Consider the following 16,648-nt stretch of genomic DNA (forward strand, 5'->3'; position numbering starts at 1 on the left):
GTATCACCACAGAGGAGGCAACTCGCCCTTCTGGGACTGCAGTTCAGAAAGACATGCACAGGGTGAGTTTGAGGAGGACAGCAGAGAAGAATAAAATGGCTCAGACATGGTGCAATATACCAGAACATGAGAACCTACAACTATTTGAAAAAGAAGAACATACAGAGTGATAGAAAAAAGTAATAAAAATCATACAATTAAAAAATCAAGTTGAAATAATTCAGTGGTCTTAAGTAGAAAGAGCGAACAGAAATCCTTATTCAACAGTCAACTAGTGAATTTTTCCTCTTCTCTTACTCCTTCTCAATACTTGCAGACTTAGCTGGGAGGGAGGCAAAGAGGAAAGTGTGTAAAAGCATATAACAGCACCCAGTGCACTGTCACATTCTTTCTGCTCAGGAGCCACCCCTAAAGATGGACACCCCCACCCCCACCCCCCGAGCCCAGAAGCTGAGAGCTCAGTGGCACAGAGCATGGGAAGGACTTACCTCCGCAGGACAGCTCATCCTGCAGCAGAACAAGGTGGACTGGGCAAGAGCAGCGTGTGGTGCCATCGCCCTTCACAATGCAAATGTGTGAGCAGCCACCATTATCTTGAGAACAAGGATGTTGTCCTGTGATTTTAAAAATAAGAAAGACAGGTACAGACAAGAAATCCCCACCTCTTTTACAAGCTTTCAGTGATTTCTTTGGGCACACAGGACTCCCTTCATTATTTCCTTCCCCCTGGGGAGAGTGCTACTAAAAACAACTCTGAAAAAGTTTTATTTTGTTGTGTGCATTTTTTCCCTTCACACACATCAATAATTGTCATGCACACCAATCACTGTCCATGACCTGAAACATTATGAGAATCATGCCATGGAGTCTACTAAAAAAGTAAACAGTACTCAAAGTATTCTGCTTCTTGTGCAAGGTAGAATTAATTTTGCAGCAAAAATAGTAGCATTAGTAATACAAAAAGATGCCTTGGATTACATACTTCATCTTCCTTATCAAAGACCATTAAAAAAGTAAACTTTTCTAATTTATGAATTCTGAAGCTTCCATACTGTCTCAAACTCAAGTTAACGTGCTCTAGATAAATATGTCTCTTCATTTTAATGTTTAATAAGGACAACATACTTCTCTTGGAACTCCTGACAGATTTACTGAGATTAATAGCAAACAAAACTAGTAGTAGTCTGCACTGATGCTTTAATTAAACATCCCCAGACATTTTTATACATATTTCTCCAAGGCATGCACCACAGCCTATTAACCAGGCTCATTTCCTCCAGGACTACGGCAGCTCCACTGCTTTAACCATCTAGCTCCCGCCATTTCAAGCTCATGAGTGTAGGTAAAGGCTATATCCTGGTAAACAGAAAGCTTTTAAAAGTGCAGCCATGTTCAACACAAATTGTTATTTAATACACACTTCCTTTGTGCAATGCAACGCTGTTGTTCTGTCACTTACTTTCAATACGAATTGCCACCAACAAAAATTGCTCATTTTGCCTTCAAGGCAGGCAGTCCATTGAAACATTTACTCCTAGTAAAAGGCCCTGAAAGTTGTGCTTGTCTAAACAGAGTAAACACCTAATAGTGACTCACTACTATGTCGCAGCCATAATTGTCTACTAGGGATAACAGGACATTTCTACTGTGCTTATAGACACTCAAATGCCAGGTGCCTGTATGGGACTACCAATAAAGTTGTCATCAGCAACAAAATGCGATGCTGTGTTTGTGATAGATTTCCAGTCCACTGCCAACTGCCTGAAGATAACAAACTTAATTGCACCCTGGTGATGTACAGACACAAAACGATACCAACTTCTGGTCCCTTCGATTTGCACTGATGTTGATCAGCAACAAGGGAAAACAGGCTCATCCCTCTGCGGCCACTCCTTGCCTCGAGCCCCACATGCCCTGTTTGCACTTGCAAACAGGGATTGCACTTACTGTATTCCTGAATGTTGAGCTCTTTCACAGCATGGATGTCACTGAGTTGTGCAATACGAGCTTGGACCTTTGTACGTCCTTCTCGACCGGTCATATCAATCTTTTCAATCATCTGCTGTTGCCTGTCAATCCAATACAGCCAGTTTTCAAATACAGTTAGTCCTACAGGCTGCAAGATATTAGAGTCTTCCAAAACAATCCGGTTAGCACCTGCAGAAGGGAGAGAGTGGTTTAGCTCAACTAGAATCAACTGAAATACTATCACAAAGATTTTCTACACTACTCACACCACTATTTTCCACTACTTTTACACTACCAGATAAGCCTACTATAAAAACAGAAGCAATCCTGGGTCCTCTGATGCAAGACTGATGCATTTGCAGACAGATGATAAAATTATTTTTCCTGCTTTCATCAAGAAAACAGTTTTTGTCCTTCAAATATATTTACTGTATTTAAGAAGCATCTGGAGTTGGCAGATCTGCTCTCATGAGCCTATCCAGTCTTTTATCGATATGATGGGAATTGGCAATTCTTTTCATTCTTCTTTCCCTTTTTGGAGAGATTAACTGCTTTGTCTTGGTATACAACAGGGAATAAGAAGACGGATTATTAGCTTGAGTTAACTAATACAAGATAAAATCCAAGTGAAGACAAAGTAGTTAGTACTTTTCACATGAATTATGAGATTAAGGTAGACACTTGACTTCTGACTTCCTCATATTCTTTTGTTTCAACTACACTATCTTCACTAAGGTTTTCATGCTAAATTGGGAACGCTCCTTTCTTCCTAGTGAAGACTTACATTCCTCAGTTCCTTTAGCAATCATTGGTAGCAACCAAGAAGCTTTAGCCTTACACTTCTGAAGAGTATTTGTTGACTTTTATGATAGATTACCTGGCATTAAATATAGTCAAGAGCAACTGCCACACATGGTTAACACTGCACATAAGCAGACGACAGTCTGCAGCTGTTTTAAAGGTATCATCAAAGACTGTCCAAAGACAGTGAAGACTTTGTAACTCATACACAGAAGGAAAATGTGTTATTCGAAACCTGAGCGCTCAAGAGTGAGGTTTAATCCACGCTTTGCTTATCTTACATGACATGACATGGTCATTAACACTAAAATATTCAGTGAGGTTTATCAGATTCTGAGCATAAAATTATTCACATACATAAGGAATCTGCTTCAATTTTGAAATGCTGAAACAATATTACACAGTCCAAGATTAGGCCACAGCTTGAATATTTACATAGAAATCCTGGTATTTCAGATATCTGGGCTCACTGCTATGCTTCTTTTTCACTTTTGCTACAGTGGACAGTAGCTTTGCATATGTTCACCCACAAAACAACTGCCAAGAATTTTTTATATTTTGTCCTGTAAAAATATACTAGCACAACTGAATACCACAGAAAAATGTCTCTGCCATACCCACACAAAATACTGTTATGGGACAAAAGACACATGTTTTATGATTTTATAATTTGAACAAGTTCTATCCCTCTGCTTTGTTTAGCAGCAAGAATGTTTTTTGGCTCGTTGAGAATTTAATCAACAGTATGTCAGTGATGATGACTTACAAAAAAATTTGGCTATGAAAAGTGGTTTTATCCCCTTTTTACTAAATGTATACAGAGTTCAGAAGTTAAGAACCTTCCAAACATTTAGCAAGTGGTAACATCTAAAGTAAAACATGGAAATTCAAATATTAATCTTCAGGTAGATTGGGCTCTCACCCACCACTTTGGAACAACACCAGCAATGATCTGATTAAGAAAAGACGTTGATGGATTCTGAAGGAGGCTATACCCAGACTGATGTAGGAATGAATAGACTGAGTGATGTAAGTCAAACTAAATAACTGCAGCCGTCTATTAACCCCCATGAACATGACTCATTGTATAGGGAAAAGGTAAGAAACAGCAACCTACAACTTGAGAAGAAAAGCTAAGCTGGGAACAGGGGAAAACGCAAAGATGACAGTATGGAACACAGTTTTAACTAAGACCTTAACCTACCCAAATGGAGTCTGTACATGCCCTGCTCTGCCATGTCCATGTCAATCAGCATGGCATTTTGCACTATGCTCCTAAAACTGTAAAGCTTAAAATTTTCAGTCCCTTAATGTCTTAATCTTTCTTTTTAATATTTGTGACCAAGTGTAACTGACTTATTTCTGACTAAACAGAGACACTGAAATCCCTCCTTCCATAAACCAACAAAAAAAATCCAAAGCTGGCTCATCAGGGTGCTAGTCTCCTTTATTGGGAATGTCAGATGAAAGGGAGATGTGATTAAGAGGAGCTTTGTCTCCTGGCATGACCATTCTCTTTCCAGCAATACCTTTTACAAAAAGACTTAAAAACAAACAAATAAATAAAAAATCCTGACACACCCGTAGCTCATTCTATTTCCAAATAAAAATGACTTAATTCCAGAATCATTAGACATTTCCAAATCACACTAATTATTCTGGAATAGAAGAACTAATTTCCAAATAGTTTCCATGGTAGGGAGCTAATTCCAGTCATCTTTTCATAAACAACCCCTTAATCATGTGAAGAATCTGGTTAGCTTCAATAGGATCTCCCATTTGAGCAGCATAACCGAGTCCTAAGTGCATGCCTGAAGGACAGGGAGGAAGAGGACTGCATCACATAAAAGGCATTCTAGCTCTCCTTCTCTTTATGGGTACTGGCATCTATAGAGTCGACAGAGCAAGAGACTGTGCATGTTTTAAGAAGCTAACATGCAGAAAAATTACTCTGCCGGTCAAAAGAGCCTATTAATCAGCATTCCTAAGCACAGGAATGCATCTCAGCAGTTAGCAATTTATCGTGGTGATTATAGCAATCTATTTGTCATGCAAATGCCAAAAAGCAAGGGAGGTTTTGGAATGATTTTTTTCTTCATGTTCTTCAAAAATATGGCGAGCTTTTACTACACAACATTGTTAATCAACAGTCACACTTTTTAAAAAAAAAATACAGAATCATTAAAAACGGACTAGATTAGAAATCACACCCATCTCCTCTGTTGTCCTAATTCCTGGCAGATAACAAAGAGAGAAACAAAGCACATCTGATATTCTGCTGCCGCCGATTACTTTACATGTGCAGACCCTGGATCTGGGATAGCCTAGAACATACCGAGATACACCATACTGCTTTTTAAAAAAAAACAACAACAAAAAAACGATTCACTAACTCAGCTTATGTTCTGTGTTTTAAAATAGTAGACAGTCAGGATATCGCACTTCATTAGCGACCCTGAATCTTCCAGTGACACACCACGTTAATCACTGAAAAAAATTACTATCTTGCTGAGCCTCAATTCCAATCATCTAAAAAACCTGAAACGTTTTCCAAAACAAAAGCTTATTCTAGCAGCTTAATAGAAGGCTGAAAATCATACTGGTATTGGTGGAATTACATGCTGCTACTTTGAGTGAAGGTGAATCATGTCATCAGTGAAAGACACTACTACAGACCACCATACTCCCATTAAATTTTCAAACTTGCTCTCAGATTGCAAAGTGTGTCCTTATTTCCTTATGCGCGTGCTTATGCTTCTGATAGTAGAATAACACTCAGCTGAAGTACAAGGATATGCATTATTCAAACCAGTGATGGACTTACTGCAGAGGAATGAGAAATTACACCACTGCCCTCTACTAGCAGCAGATCGAAGGGGGGCTTATACCCCATCACCAAAAAGAGATGGGTATGCATGTGCTCAGAACGTCCCGGCACTCCCATCAGCAACATCCAGCCCAGCTCATATCACAAGAAATTACTACCACGAGGCAGCTGAGCTGATCCAGCTTGCTGGATCTGGCCAGTAAATGAGACATCTCTCTCACTCAATCTGACTGCATGATTTTGCCTCTTCTCTTGGTCTAGTTCTGGTTGCTTGCTGTACTCTTGCTGAACCAATTCAGCTTTCCAAACCAACAGAATACTGTTCTCTATTTCTCTTTTTCTGTATATTGTTATTAGGTTATTGTTTTGTTTATGTGGTTAACTGAGCCAAATCAACTCACAGAGGAGGTCAGACAAGCAGCATAACCAACCTTAGGGAGCAGGCAAAGAGAATTCCATAGCTGGAAGAGGGAGGTTTTTGCCTTTTGAGAACAGAGAGATGTTAGATCTGCTTTATCCTTCTCACATCATTTCACCCTAAATGACAGGTACATAAAGCAGCAGGTGTGCAGGTCACTTAACTCTGCAGCAAGGACTTTTCCACTAACAGGAAACTTTCATCTGATTGGCAGTTTACTGCACCAAAACCAATGACTTTAAAAACAACCTTCTCCCTCCCCTTTCCCCAACTGCTGCAAATTTATTTGTGAACTGACTTTGGGAAACCACACAAAGGTCTTGCAGTGAGAAACTGAAGTAAATAGCATGTGTAGCAATTAATAATGCAAATCATAGATAGAGGCATGATACTGTAAAGGCATGCTGCATGAATCATGCCCATTCCCTGGCTGGGAATTTAGGGAGCGATTAGAATCACAGTACAGACTGTTTATAGTAGGAAGGAAAAGAATACACCTTTCTCTGCAATCCCCCACACCCACACCCCACAAATGAATCACTGAATTAAAGTGCTACTCTACCTGAAAGGTCACTGCTTTCAATTCTCCGCAGGTCTGAATCAGCCCAGAACAACTTGCCTAGCTGGCTGTCAATAGCTAAGGCTACAGGCTTGCTCAAACCACTGAAAAAAAGGACCTCTCGTTCAGTTCCATCCAATGCTGCTCTCTCAATTTTAGGAGACCTTTCCTGTAGGTTGGTGAAATACATGTATCTGGAATAGGAATGATTAGAGGGAAAACAGTTTATTTGATCTTTCCACATTTTTGCTACATGACCAAGATATCTTAACAAATATCAAAGATGTTTTTATTCTCACAAACAGAAACCAACCAGCAGCAAGAAAACAGTTTGGTTCTCAAGACCTTCACGCTGAATTTCTCCACATCACTCTTTCTGCTACATACCCTTTCTCTGGATTCACCACAATGGCCCTGGGCCTATCTTGATCTCCTTTGAGAACTACTCCCATGGGTCTCCCATCCAGGCGTGTTACATTGATTACATTAGTAGCTTCGCAGGTCCAGTAGATATAGCGGCTGTAGATGTCAATGCTCAGGTCATAAGGCTGCATATCTAGGTTCTGATTGGGAACTGGACTTGTCACAACAGTTAGGCTCTACAAAGGAAAGAAAAATAACCCACAGAAGAACATTTAATCTGATCCAGCATGAGCAATTTTATTCACTATGAATGCACCATATCAAACTACTGCTCAATAAAAGGAGGCAGCCAAAATACTATCATAAAGTAAGGAGACACCCAGGTCTGCTTGCCTCACCAACACTTTTAATCAGACATAGACGCTTAGTCCTGATGGTTTATTGTAAGAGCAATCATGTAAGTTGGTTGCAGCTCATAAGACTTAGTAGTAAGTTTGACCAATAAATCCAAAATGTCTCCGTGTTCAAGATTCAGGGTCAGCTTCTGCATTTCCTCTGCTTTCTTGACAACTCTAAGTTCAGTTTGGATAGACCCAAACCCAGCACATTTAGCACTCTACAAAAGAAATGCATCACCACTAATTCCCAAAGCTGCAGCTGAACGGATAAAAACACAGGCAAACTGAGGCCAGACAGCACTTGAAATTCTTGCCTCATTCTTCTCCACCATCACTGCCATCACACTTGGGGGACATAGCATAAGGATGAAAAATAAATGGGAAGGCAACTCTGCCAACAGACAGAAAGGATACCAGCTAATGTAAGACAGTGACTTTAGAGCATTTCCAGCTAACGCCCTTCTGCTTCAAAGTTCTTGCCTTCTACTGGTCCCAGACCTCTGGAGTTCACATGACTTATTTTTTTCAATTTATTATTTTTTCACAAAGAAACTGCATAGTCTCCCTATAGTGAAAGGTGAACCTAACTGACATCTTTCATGAACTTTTCAAAAAATCTGGAGAGGACTGACAACTCACAAAACATAGCCCTACATAATTGTTTTGGAAAACTTCATACTTTTGAGGTGAGCAGCCTCCACTCTCTCACCCCCAAATTAAACTTCACCAGAAAATTTGCCTAACTTTCTTATTTGGCTTGTCACCTCTATGCAAGGGTGTGTCTACAAGTATTATATTTGTTTATTCTGCTGAAGCTGGCAAAAACCTGCTGCCTTTGATTAGTTTTGGGTGTTAAATTATTTAGATATTCCAAAATTAAAACCATTGCTAAATTGAGTTAAGGCTGAAGGGCATTTCAGCAGTATCCAACTACCACCACACCCACCACCAGAAACCACACTCTCTTACAAATTAAACTGAATATAGCACCTCTGCGTTGTTCGTATTAGTCTCCCGTTCCTCCCTCATTCAAAAAATCAGGAAGAATAAAATCAAATGTGAAAATGAATAAGCAGTCATCGCTCACAATTAACCTCACTAAACCTGTGTCACCTTTTCCCTTCTACCCTACCTACTTTTTTTCTATTCCCCAGTCAAATACATTTTCCCAAGCCTGCTACATCTCTTACAGATAACTAGTTTCAACCTCCTCGCTCAGCGTCTCTTTAGTTGACAACAGCTCCCTTCCTATCCACCACCAGAACCTGGGAGGCTTCAGACACAGCCACGTGGTCACAAAGTTCTACCCTCTTCAGAGTCAATGCCCCTGCACCCTGCTCATTTGCAACTCTTCCTTCTCACTCACACGCTCCATTTCTCTCAACAACCTTCTCTTCTACATTTCACTTCTCTCAAATAGGGGTTTCCAACAGCCCCCAGCCAAAAGACAGTGTTGAGCAAATAACACACTGTGAACAACAGTATCTTTAAGTTTGCCTTAGTTTTCCATGTTTCATTTCTTGCTGCACCTCCCAGATTACTGGCTGAGGACTCCAGAAACTCCAGATGCTGCTTGTTTTGCCAAATGACAGCTAGTAATCTATAGGAAGTCTGTGTATCTAAATTATTCATGTACAATCATTCATCGTTGGTTGTAGGGCATGCCTCCCTCATATTTTAGTAATTCCACCACCCACAGGATACCTGGCTGCCATCTTCCTGTGCCTTTCGGATGATGTTCTGACGAGAATCAATCCAATACAGCTGTTTATCCAGGGGGTCATAATCGATGGCTCGAACATTCCTGAGACTATGGATAGGGAGTATGATATCTGGACTCTGCTGCTCATCTATCACCATGCGATTAATTGCATTCTTCTGACTGAACAACAGAAAGGTTGTAGGAGCTTGATGGGTTAAAAAAAAAAAAAAAGGAGGGTAAAAGGGTTACACATAGGTACACATTATAATGTTGGGTATTTGTATATTCAATAATGACAACTACTGTATAAAACCAGAGAGTACCTATTATCTCATTCCCTTTCTCCCTCTGCCAAAAAAAAAAATTTTGAAAAATCAAAACATAAAATACCCAATCTCTGATCAGTTTGGAAAGCCTTTCAATTGACCTATTTTTACTGTAAATGTCTAAACGTGGACGTGACAGGCAAAGATAATTTTGTAAGTCGCAGAACCAGTGAATGTGAAGACTTCTGTCAAAATCACCTCAAAGAAGAATGGTCAGCTATGTATCTCAAGGAACTGCCAATTTCCTTTCTAAAGGGGTCTCAGGGAAATGCAGCTCCACAAATATGAACTTTTTGCTAGGTACACTTCTACTTGCAGAGAAAGCTGGGCAAAAGCCAGCACTGGTTCCTTATTTGGAGGTCCCAGGGAACAGAGATTGCCATTAGAGTGGTTCAGTCCTGTTCCCACAAACCCTCTTTCTGGCTGCACCAGAGTGGAACAACAACTAATTCACAGAAAAATCTCTTACATGTGTGCAAGGCTGTATTTTAATAGAAAAAAATCTATTCATTCTTCTCAAATTTATCTATCTTTCATATTTCTAGGTGCTTATCTGTGAATGTTAATCTGCAACCAGAGTAAAAATCTGGTGCTCTGCTCCAGTTTTCCAGACACCCAGCAAAAATTTCCTGGACAAATGATTTTTTCTTATACATACCATCAAACATCAGAAAACAAGACTTCCCCACCCTGTAGAGATGTAGTTTACCAGCTGTATCTTACATTAAGTGTGCAAGGCATTTGATACATCGTTAAAACGAAATTATCCCTGTATTACATAACTGGGTCAGAAATCAGAGGAAGCAGTTAAAGCATTTTCCCTTTTCACAGTGTTCTTTTCAATAATGGTCTACCTGGAGCCACTGCTGTGCAAGACAGCACAAGAGCCAGCAGCCAGAAATGCGGTTTGCAGCCACCCTGAAGTTTGTACAATCAATTCTCTATAGCACAAGTCTGGAGAGATTAGCAGTGGGACACTGCACTCATTCAATCCAGCCTGCAAAACAGGTAAGGCAGCACCTCGGAAAGGGGAGGTAGTAAAAGTCTTCCAGAGAACATCATCACCTTGCTTTGTTATTTTAGGCATACACTTTGAACATTTATTCTGGCTGCTGGAAAAAGAAAAAAGATGGGAGGGGGGTAGTTTCCTTGGTAACTAACACTCAATCCTAACATCCTATAACAATAAGGCCTAATTGCAAGGTATTTTTGCTTTCTGGAAAACCTGTATTTCCCCTCCAAGCGTTTGTCCAATAATTTAAGCTGCATTCTACGTAACTCTAAACTGTAGAATAGAGCACAAAAAAAAGCAAAGCAAAGCTTATATGAATGTGTACAGCAAAATAATATATTCAGAAAACATCAGAATTCTTACCAAGCAGTTAAGAAAGGGAAAAAACCTTACGATAAAACAGTGCAGGTAAAATACTATCGTAAGCACCTAAAATTCTTTCCACCTTTCCCCAAAGACACCTTCTCACTGTCTAAAATTGTCTGGCTTCCAAGTTTGAATTGATGGCTCATTATAAAAAGCAACAGCAGAATTTCCCCCCTTGAGTCCCCACATTTCTGAAACAGTACCAATTTCAGAAATCCCTTTCCAGTTTTCATCATTCTCCCTCCCAATAGTCACATATTTTAACTATATTTTTGGCAGGCAAATGGAGTGCAGTGAGCACGTCCCCTGTGTAGCACTGCATTCAAACTTCATGACACGTAGGAGGTTTGATGAGATACCAGATCTCATCAGAGCAGTGTGTCCTTCCCGTAATTAAAAGAATCTATGCACACACAAGCAGGGTGATCCAGAAGGGAGGAACTGGCCTCTAGACAGGGCTTGGACCAAAAATAATGTTCATGACTACATAAGCAAGTAAAACTGGCAAGAGAAAGTTAAAACAATTCATTGTCCAATAATAGTGTCCAAGATAAAAAATAAATTATACACAAAGAAGCCTAAGTCTCCATTACCTACAAATGAGAAGCTGGAAAGTTCCCAGGCTTGAACATGGCAGAAGGAAAATTCCTAATACTTCACGAATGGCCCTGAACTGTACTGTGGGAAATGGTTCTATTTCTCACAACATATTTCCTGTATTTTTCTCCTTCCTTTGTTACTCACAACATATTTCCTGTATTTTTCTCCTTCCTTTGTTACTAAGAGCATTTTCACAAGAAAACATGACCTTTGATCATTTTGCTACTTATTCTCCACTGGAAGTCAAATTCCTCCACCTTCAAAATCACAGTTATCACCAGAGAGGTGCCAACCACGCTTCTAACTCGCAGGAAGGCGTGAGAGCGTTAGAGTACAAAAATCCAGTTGTCATGCAAGTACCTCTTGTCCCAAAAGAAGGAAAGGAGGAGTACAGGACACATGGGGGTGGGGGTGGGTGTGAGTAGAAAAACCAGAGTTTTCCAAAGAGCATGATTCTCAAAAAATGCCATGAGGTGGCATTCATGGAACAAGATGTCCTGCTTTCAGCTTTAAAACAACTGTTGGATCTCTACTCATGCATAAAGCAGACAAGATACAATCTGTCTCTCAGTAGCATGAATCTCTTCACCCACTGACTAATCTGAAATGACACCAGTGGAAATCAGCCATCCAGTGTGGCTGCCAAAATTATGAGAGCTTCACTGGCAGCCAGTTATTGAGAGATGGATAAATTATTTGGTTAGAAACTAATTACACACAGCCTGAGGGGCCTTGCGGTTCATATGCTGCACAACAATAAAGAAAAATGGGGCTTGGTTGCACCGAGATCAGAAATCTGAAGTGCTGGGTTGACCGTGGAGCCAAGCCTTTCCTCACTGAGGAAGAAACACTTGAGGGCAAGACAGTGGCCCACCTCAGCATCTCATCAGTCAGCAAATAGAACTACTACAGAATTAAATCCTGACCCACCTAAAGCCTATGCAAAGTCCACAATATAGACCAAACTATCTTATACAGAATCATAGAATCATCTAGGTTGGAAGGGACCTTTAAGATGCAGTCCAATCGTCAACCTAACACTGCCAAAACCACCATTAAACCATGTCCCTCAGCACCACATCTACCCGTCTTTTAAATACCTCCAGGGATGGTGATTCCACCACTTCCCTGGGCAGCTTGTTTCAATGTTTGATAACCCTTTTGGTCCTTTATGTCAGGCAAGATTAGAAACAAATAAGCAAGCAAGCATTTGATGAGGGTTTGACAGACAGATACAAGACCAAAAGCATTTTGAGCATTCCTGCTTACACAGATTTAGCTGATTCACTAGACCCACTCTTCTTATTTTACTGTGATACTGGTCTGTTGCAAGATATTTTTTTTTTTGCTTTCAATATCCTGTCTTCTCTGAAAAGTCAGTAGGATTTTAGTATCAGTAAATTATATTTACATATATCCTGATTCCTATAGAGGAAGGGAGGCTAAGGAACCAAATTTTTTTCAAATACACATTTAGTATTAAAAATAGAAACCAACTTTAACTTGGCCTATCGGCAAACAAGCTTCACCATCTCACATAAAAATAGAACTCATAAAACAATGCTTGCATCTGTTACTAAACACATCTGCTTCTCTATTTTATTTTCATTCATTACAGCTTACCACTACAAGTCCTGTTGTCAGAGTTCAAGGAATAGTGAGCTGGGCAGCCACAGACAAAACCACCAACAGGGACTGCTAAGCACAGGTGAGAGCAGTGACCGTTGCTAGAGGCACACTCGTTCCAGCCTGCCTGCCTGGAGGAATGGAAGACCAAGATGTCCATAACATAATCCAAATGCCCTTGGATGATAGTTCGGTTCTGGCCACTGGTCTTGTTAGCTCGTTCGATGCTACGCCGACTCCAGTCTGTCCAGTAAATGTAATCCTGATACTGAGTCAAGCCGAATGGGTGAGGCAAGTCATCAGCTATAATCTCACGGTCAAGGCCTGTTTCAAAAAAGGAAGGGAGAAAAAAAAGCAGAATTATATGAGGACAAAAAACATGCCGTTTAATGCTGTTGTACATGTCCTCTGTACAGATAGGTTAACACATAATTACTTTAAAGTTACTACTTCATTATTACAAAAGTAAATTATAAAGTAATGTACAATATTCAAAAGACCACCCTGAAGTCTCAGAGCCTATCACATAAATATGCTAATCCTGCTTGTGAGTCACAGAAGAGAATATATTTTACTAAAAAAAAGTCTTATTTTTGAAAATGATCAGGGTTCTCCAAAAGAGTCTGTGCTTTCCCTCCTCTTCAAAACAAACACATTCCCTCTGAAGAAGATGTAGGATCCTGACACTGTATTCCTGGTTTGGCATCTCTCGCACGACATTAGGGTCTCTGCCCGCTGAGAGAGAGAATTGTTAAGAGCTTAATAAAATTCTACATTGTATTATGAGAAAAATTAAATGCACACGGTTAAACTAATCTGTCTCTGGAATGCTGTAACAGGAAGGAGCAGTCAGAAACTCAAGGTAGGAAAGGTATACCATGGAAATGTTAGGAGACCTTAAGGGAGGGGGGTGGAGTGAGGGGGGGTGAAGGGGAATGATTTCAACCATTTCATTACCACAGGACCTCCTACTGTCTAGTAACAGAAAATGACCAGGAGATTATGAAGCGAGAAGTCTCTTTGCACAGAGAAGATGATGATGCACAGCCCTGCTCTTTGTCATCACTAGCCACAGGGAAGATGAAATTCTAATGCTGTGTCCAGTTCCACAATACTTAGGGGAACGCTGAGCCAGCCTCAACAGCACACCAAAATGTATGAGAAGCTGAAGACAAGCTTTTACAATACATATAATTCCTATAATGCATTTTCCTGTTTTGATCTTTTTCTAGCTTTGTTCCACTACTGCAAACATACTATTTAAAGAAGACTAACTCCTTTAAGCCTTAAATGTTGGCTAGTGATAATGCTGATCTGAATAATTTGGCACACAACGAAGCATTCCACCCCTGTCGGTGCTGAGAAGTTAAAAAAAGATACTGTGCAAAACTGAGAGGGCTTGGGTCCTCAGTACACTACCCTGGGCAGTGAAAGAATAAAATATTCCACCTCCATTTAGTTGTAATGACCAGTTTATAAAACAATCACACAGATCCCAGCGTGAGAGAGCACCCCCGTGGTGACCAGTACTAGCTAGGAAAAGCTCCTTAGTGTGCAGAATACTGGGAAAAAAATGCCTGAACCTTGAGGATACTAACAAAGATTAAAAACCAAATTGTATTAAATTACATTGTGAAAAATGTCCAATATGCTGGTGTTATCTTAGCTTTCTCTCTACCTTTCCACAGATGATGGATGAAGTGCTTGTTATGTAGCTGCCAGTGCTCTTCAGAGCAGCAAAACAAGACTCTCCAAAACACTGAAAGTTGACAGCTTTGTCCTACATATAACTGAAACATGTACAGCTTGTATAGTTTTAACTTTGTGAGCAACTATATCACCTACAAGAAAATCGAGGCCTCGCTAAATGCTGTGTTGCATAAACATCAATTATAGAAGCATATGTTAAAGGCATGCGAGTTTGGAAAAATCTATTTTTGTCTTAAAACGTGTATCTTTGCATTATTTAAGCAATAATTTGCCGCAGGGAACTGTGAAAAAGCAGCAGCATCCCTGCAATCCTGCCCAGGGCTCTGGGGCTCACCCAGCATGTTGGAGGATTCTATCAGATTGGTATCAAGGTCAGTCCAGTACAGTCGTCTTTTAGCATAATCAATAGTCAGGCCGTTAGCCCGTCCCACATTTGGTACCAAAGTAGTTCGCTCAGTGCCATCCATAGCAGCTCTATCAATCTTCGGCTTACCACCCCATTCAGTCCAGTACATAAACCTGATTAAAAGGACAAAAGAAAAAAATTAATCACATTAAATCCAAAAGAGAACTCAAGGGGAGAAACAAAACAAAACAAAACACTCCTTAGAAGGAATAAAAGAAAAATAAAAGCTGTAAATTTGAGCGTTTATTAAGCCCCATTACACGAAATGTTTTTCCAAAATACAAGCAAGGAAGCGAGTCAAGTTTCCTCAAAATGTTTCCAACTTTATTTTTTCCCACTTGGAGCTGGATTTTCACCAGTTCCATATGAATGCACTTCAAGCTTAACTAATCCATGTACGTCAGCTAAGAGGCAAAAGGTTGGCAGTTGGGCAGATTCATTTATACCTGGCTGTTTAGCAAGATATCTTCCATGGCACTTAGCTTCTGTTTCTATTCAGTTGTCCATCAAATGAAGGAATACAAAAAGTTAGGTATGCAGGGTACTTTTGTTGATAGGTGCTGCTGCTCATCTCCACACAACTAAGTCAATCAGCAACGTAACAGTATGTTACATTTCAGCCAAGGGCAAAATAACACAAAACTGTAGGGCATTTCCTTCAGAGCAAAAGTACAAGCTATTACATACTCACATGCCAGTTTATGCCTCAACTGGCAGAAGCACAGAACTGTATGTGCATACATTTTCTTTAGGCACTGTACAGTAGAGAGGGTTGTATATTTGACATTTGGTGGCTAGTTAGTCACTTCTTCCAAACTGTAAAGCCAATATAATTTTAAAAAACAAGTAAGACATAGCTAGCCAATGTTTACACCTTTCTGGTTTAATCCCTCTAGAAACAAACACCTGTGAAATGCTTTTAATCTCAACCAATGACACAGTGGGAAAGGTTGCTTCAGAAACTGATGATTAAAGGGGAGCTATTCTTTAGACACCAGGAATACTGAAAATTTTTCTTAAAAATTTTGCAAGTATTTTGTGCATAGATTTTGCAGGTTGTGCACAGCATGGACCTAAGTGTTAGAAATGCTCCCATGGTAGCAAAGTCATGAAAACTTCCATATGAAGTACAACATAGCTCAGCTATAAGACAAAAGGAAAAACAGGCATTTGAGCTCAAAACTAAAGTAAAGTTTTTTTCTGGTCTGTGGTAAAGAGACAAAGCATTAAATTATAACAATCCTTGGAAAAATCCGTTCCCAGGCGTAAAACTAGAATAATCTGTAGCAAACTTTTGTTACAACTGAGTAATTGGATCTAACAATCTGGTCTTGGATGCCATCTGATGTACTTGCCCAGGCCACCCCTGGCACATCAGGGCTGAACCCCATCTACGTGTCCTACTGGGGGCAGTGCAGAACTCCTTTTGACTAAGAACTGCTGCAGTTGCCACCACCTTGTTAAAATGAATCAGGAGGACTGTGTTTGAGTGGTGCCAAGTTCTCTGCATTGCTGTAACTCTTGCAGCGTCAATGGAAAATGTCATAAATTCTTAACACTTGAAAA

At 40.0% G+C, this 16,648-nt stretch overlaps 1 protein-coding gene across 6 annotated transcripts in view; it reads right to left on the reverse strand.

Annotated features, from left to right (window-relative positions):
- Positions 1 to 16,648, reverse strand: part of LRP6 (LDL receptor related protein 6) — a gene marked incomplete at its 3' end in the record, with an annotated part of 123,549 nt that overhangs the window by 9,745 nt on the left and 97,156 nt on the right. For 4 of the 6 annotated variants that reach the window (XM_082485395.1, XM_082485397.1, XM_082485394.1 and 1 more), the window contains 7 exons: positions 15,011 to 15,195; positions 12,964 to 13,290; positions 9,039 to 9,241; positions 6,961 to 7,172; positions 6,577 to 6,767; positions 1,948 to 2,157; positions 489 to 614 (listed from right to left, as the gene is read on the reverse strand). In XM_082485395.1, the coding sequence (XP_082341521.1) occupies positions 489 to 614; positions 1,948 to 2,157; positions 6,577 to 6,767; positions 6,961 to 7,172; positions 9,039 to 9,241; positions 12,964 to 13,290; positions 15,011 to 15,195 (1,454 nt within the window). Of the gene's footprint in view, positions 1 to 488; positions 615 to 1,947; positions 2,222 to 6,571; positions 6,768 to 6,960; positions 7,173 to 9,038; positions 9,242 to 12,963; positions 13,291 to 15,010; positions 15,196 to 16,648 lie in introns of all 6 variants that reach the window. The other 2 variants (XM_082485392.1, XM_082485396.1) reach the window with 2 other exon arrangements.

This window comes from Vanellus vanellus, assembly GCF_965231255.1.
Source record: "Vanellus vanellus genome assembly, chromosome: 1".
Taxonomy (NCBI): domain Eukaryota; kingdom Metazoa; phylum Chordata; class Aves; order Charadriiformes; family Charadriidae; genus Vanellus; species Vanellus vanellus.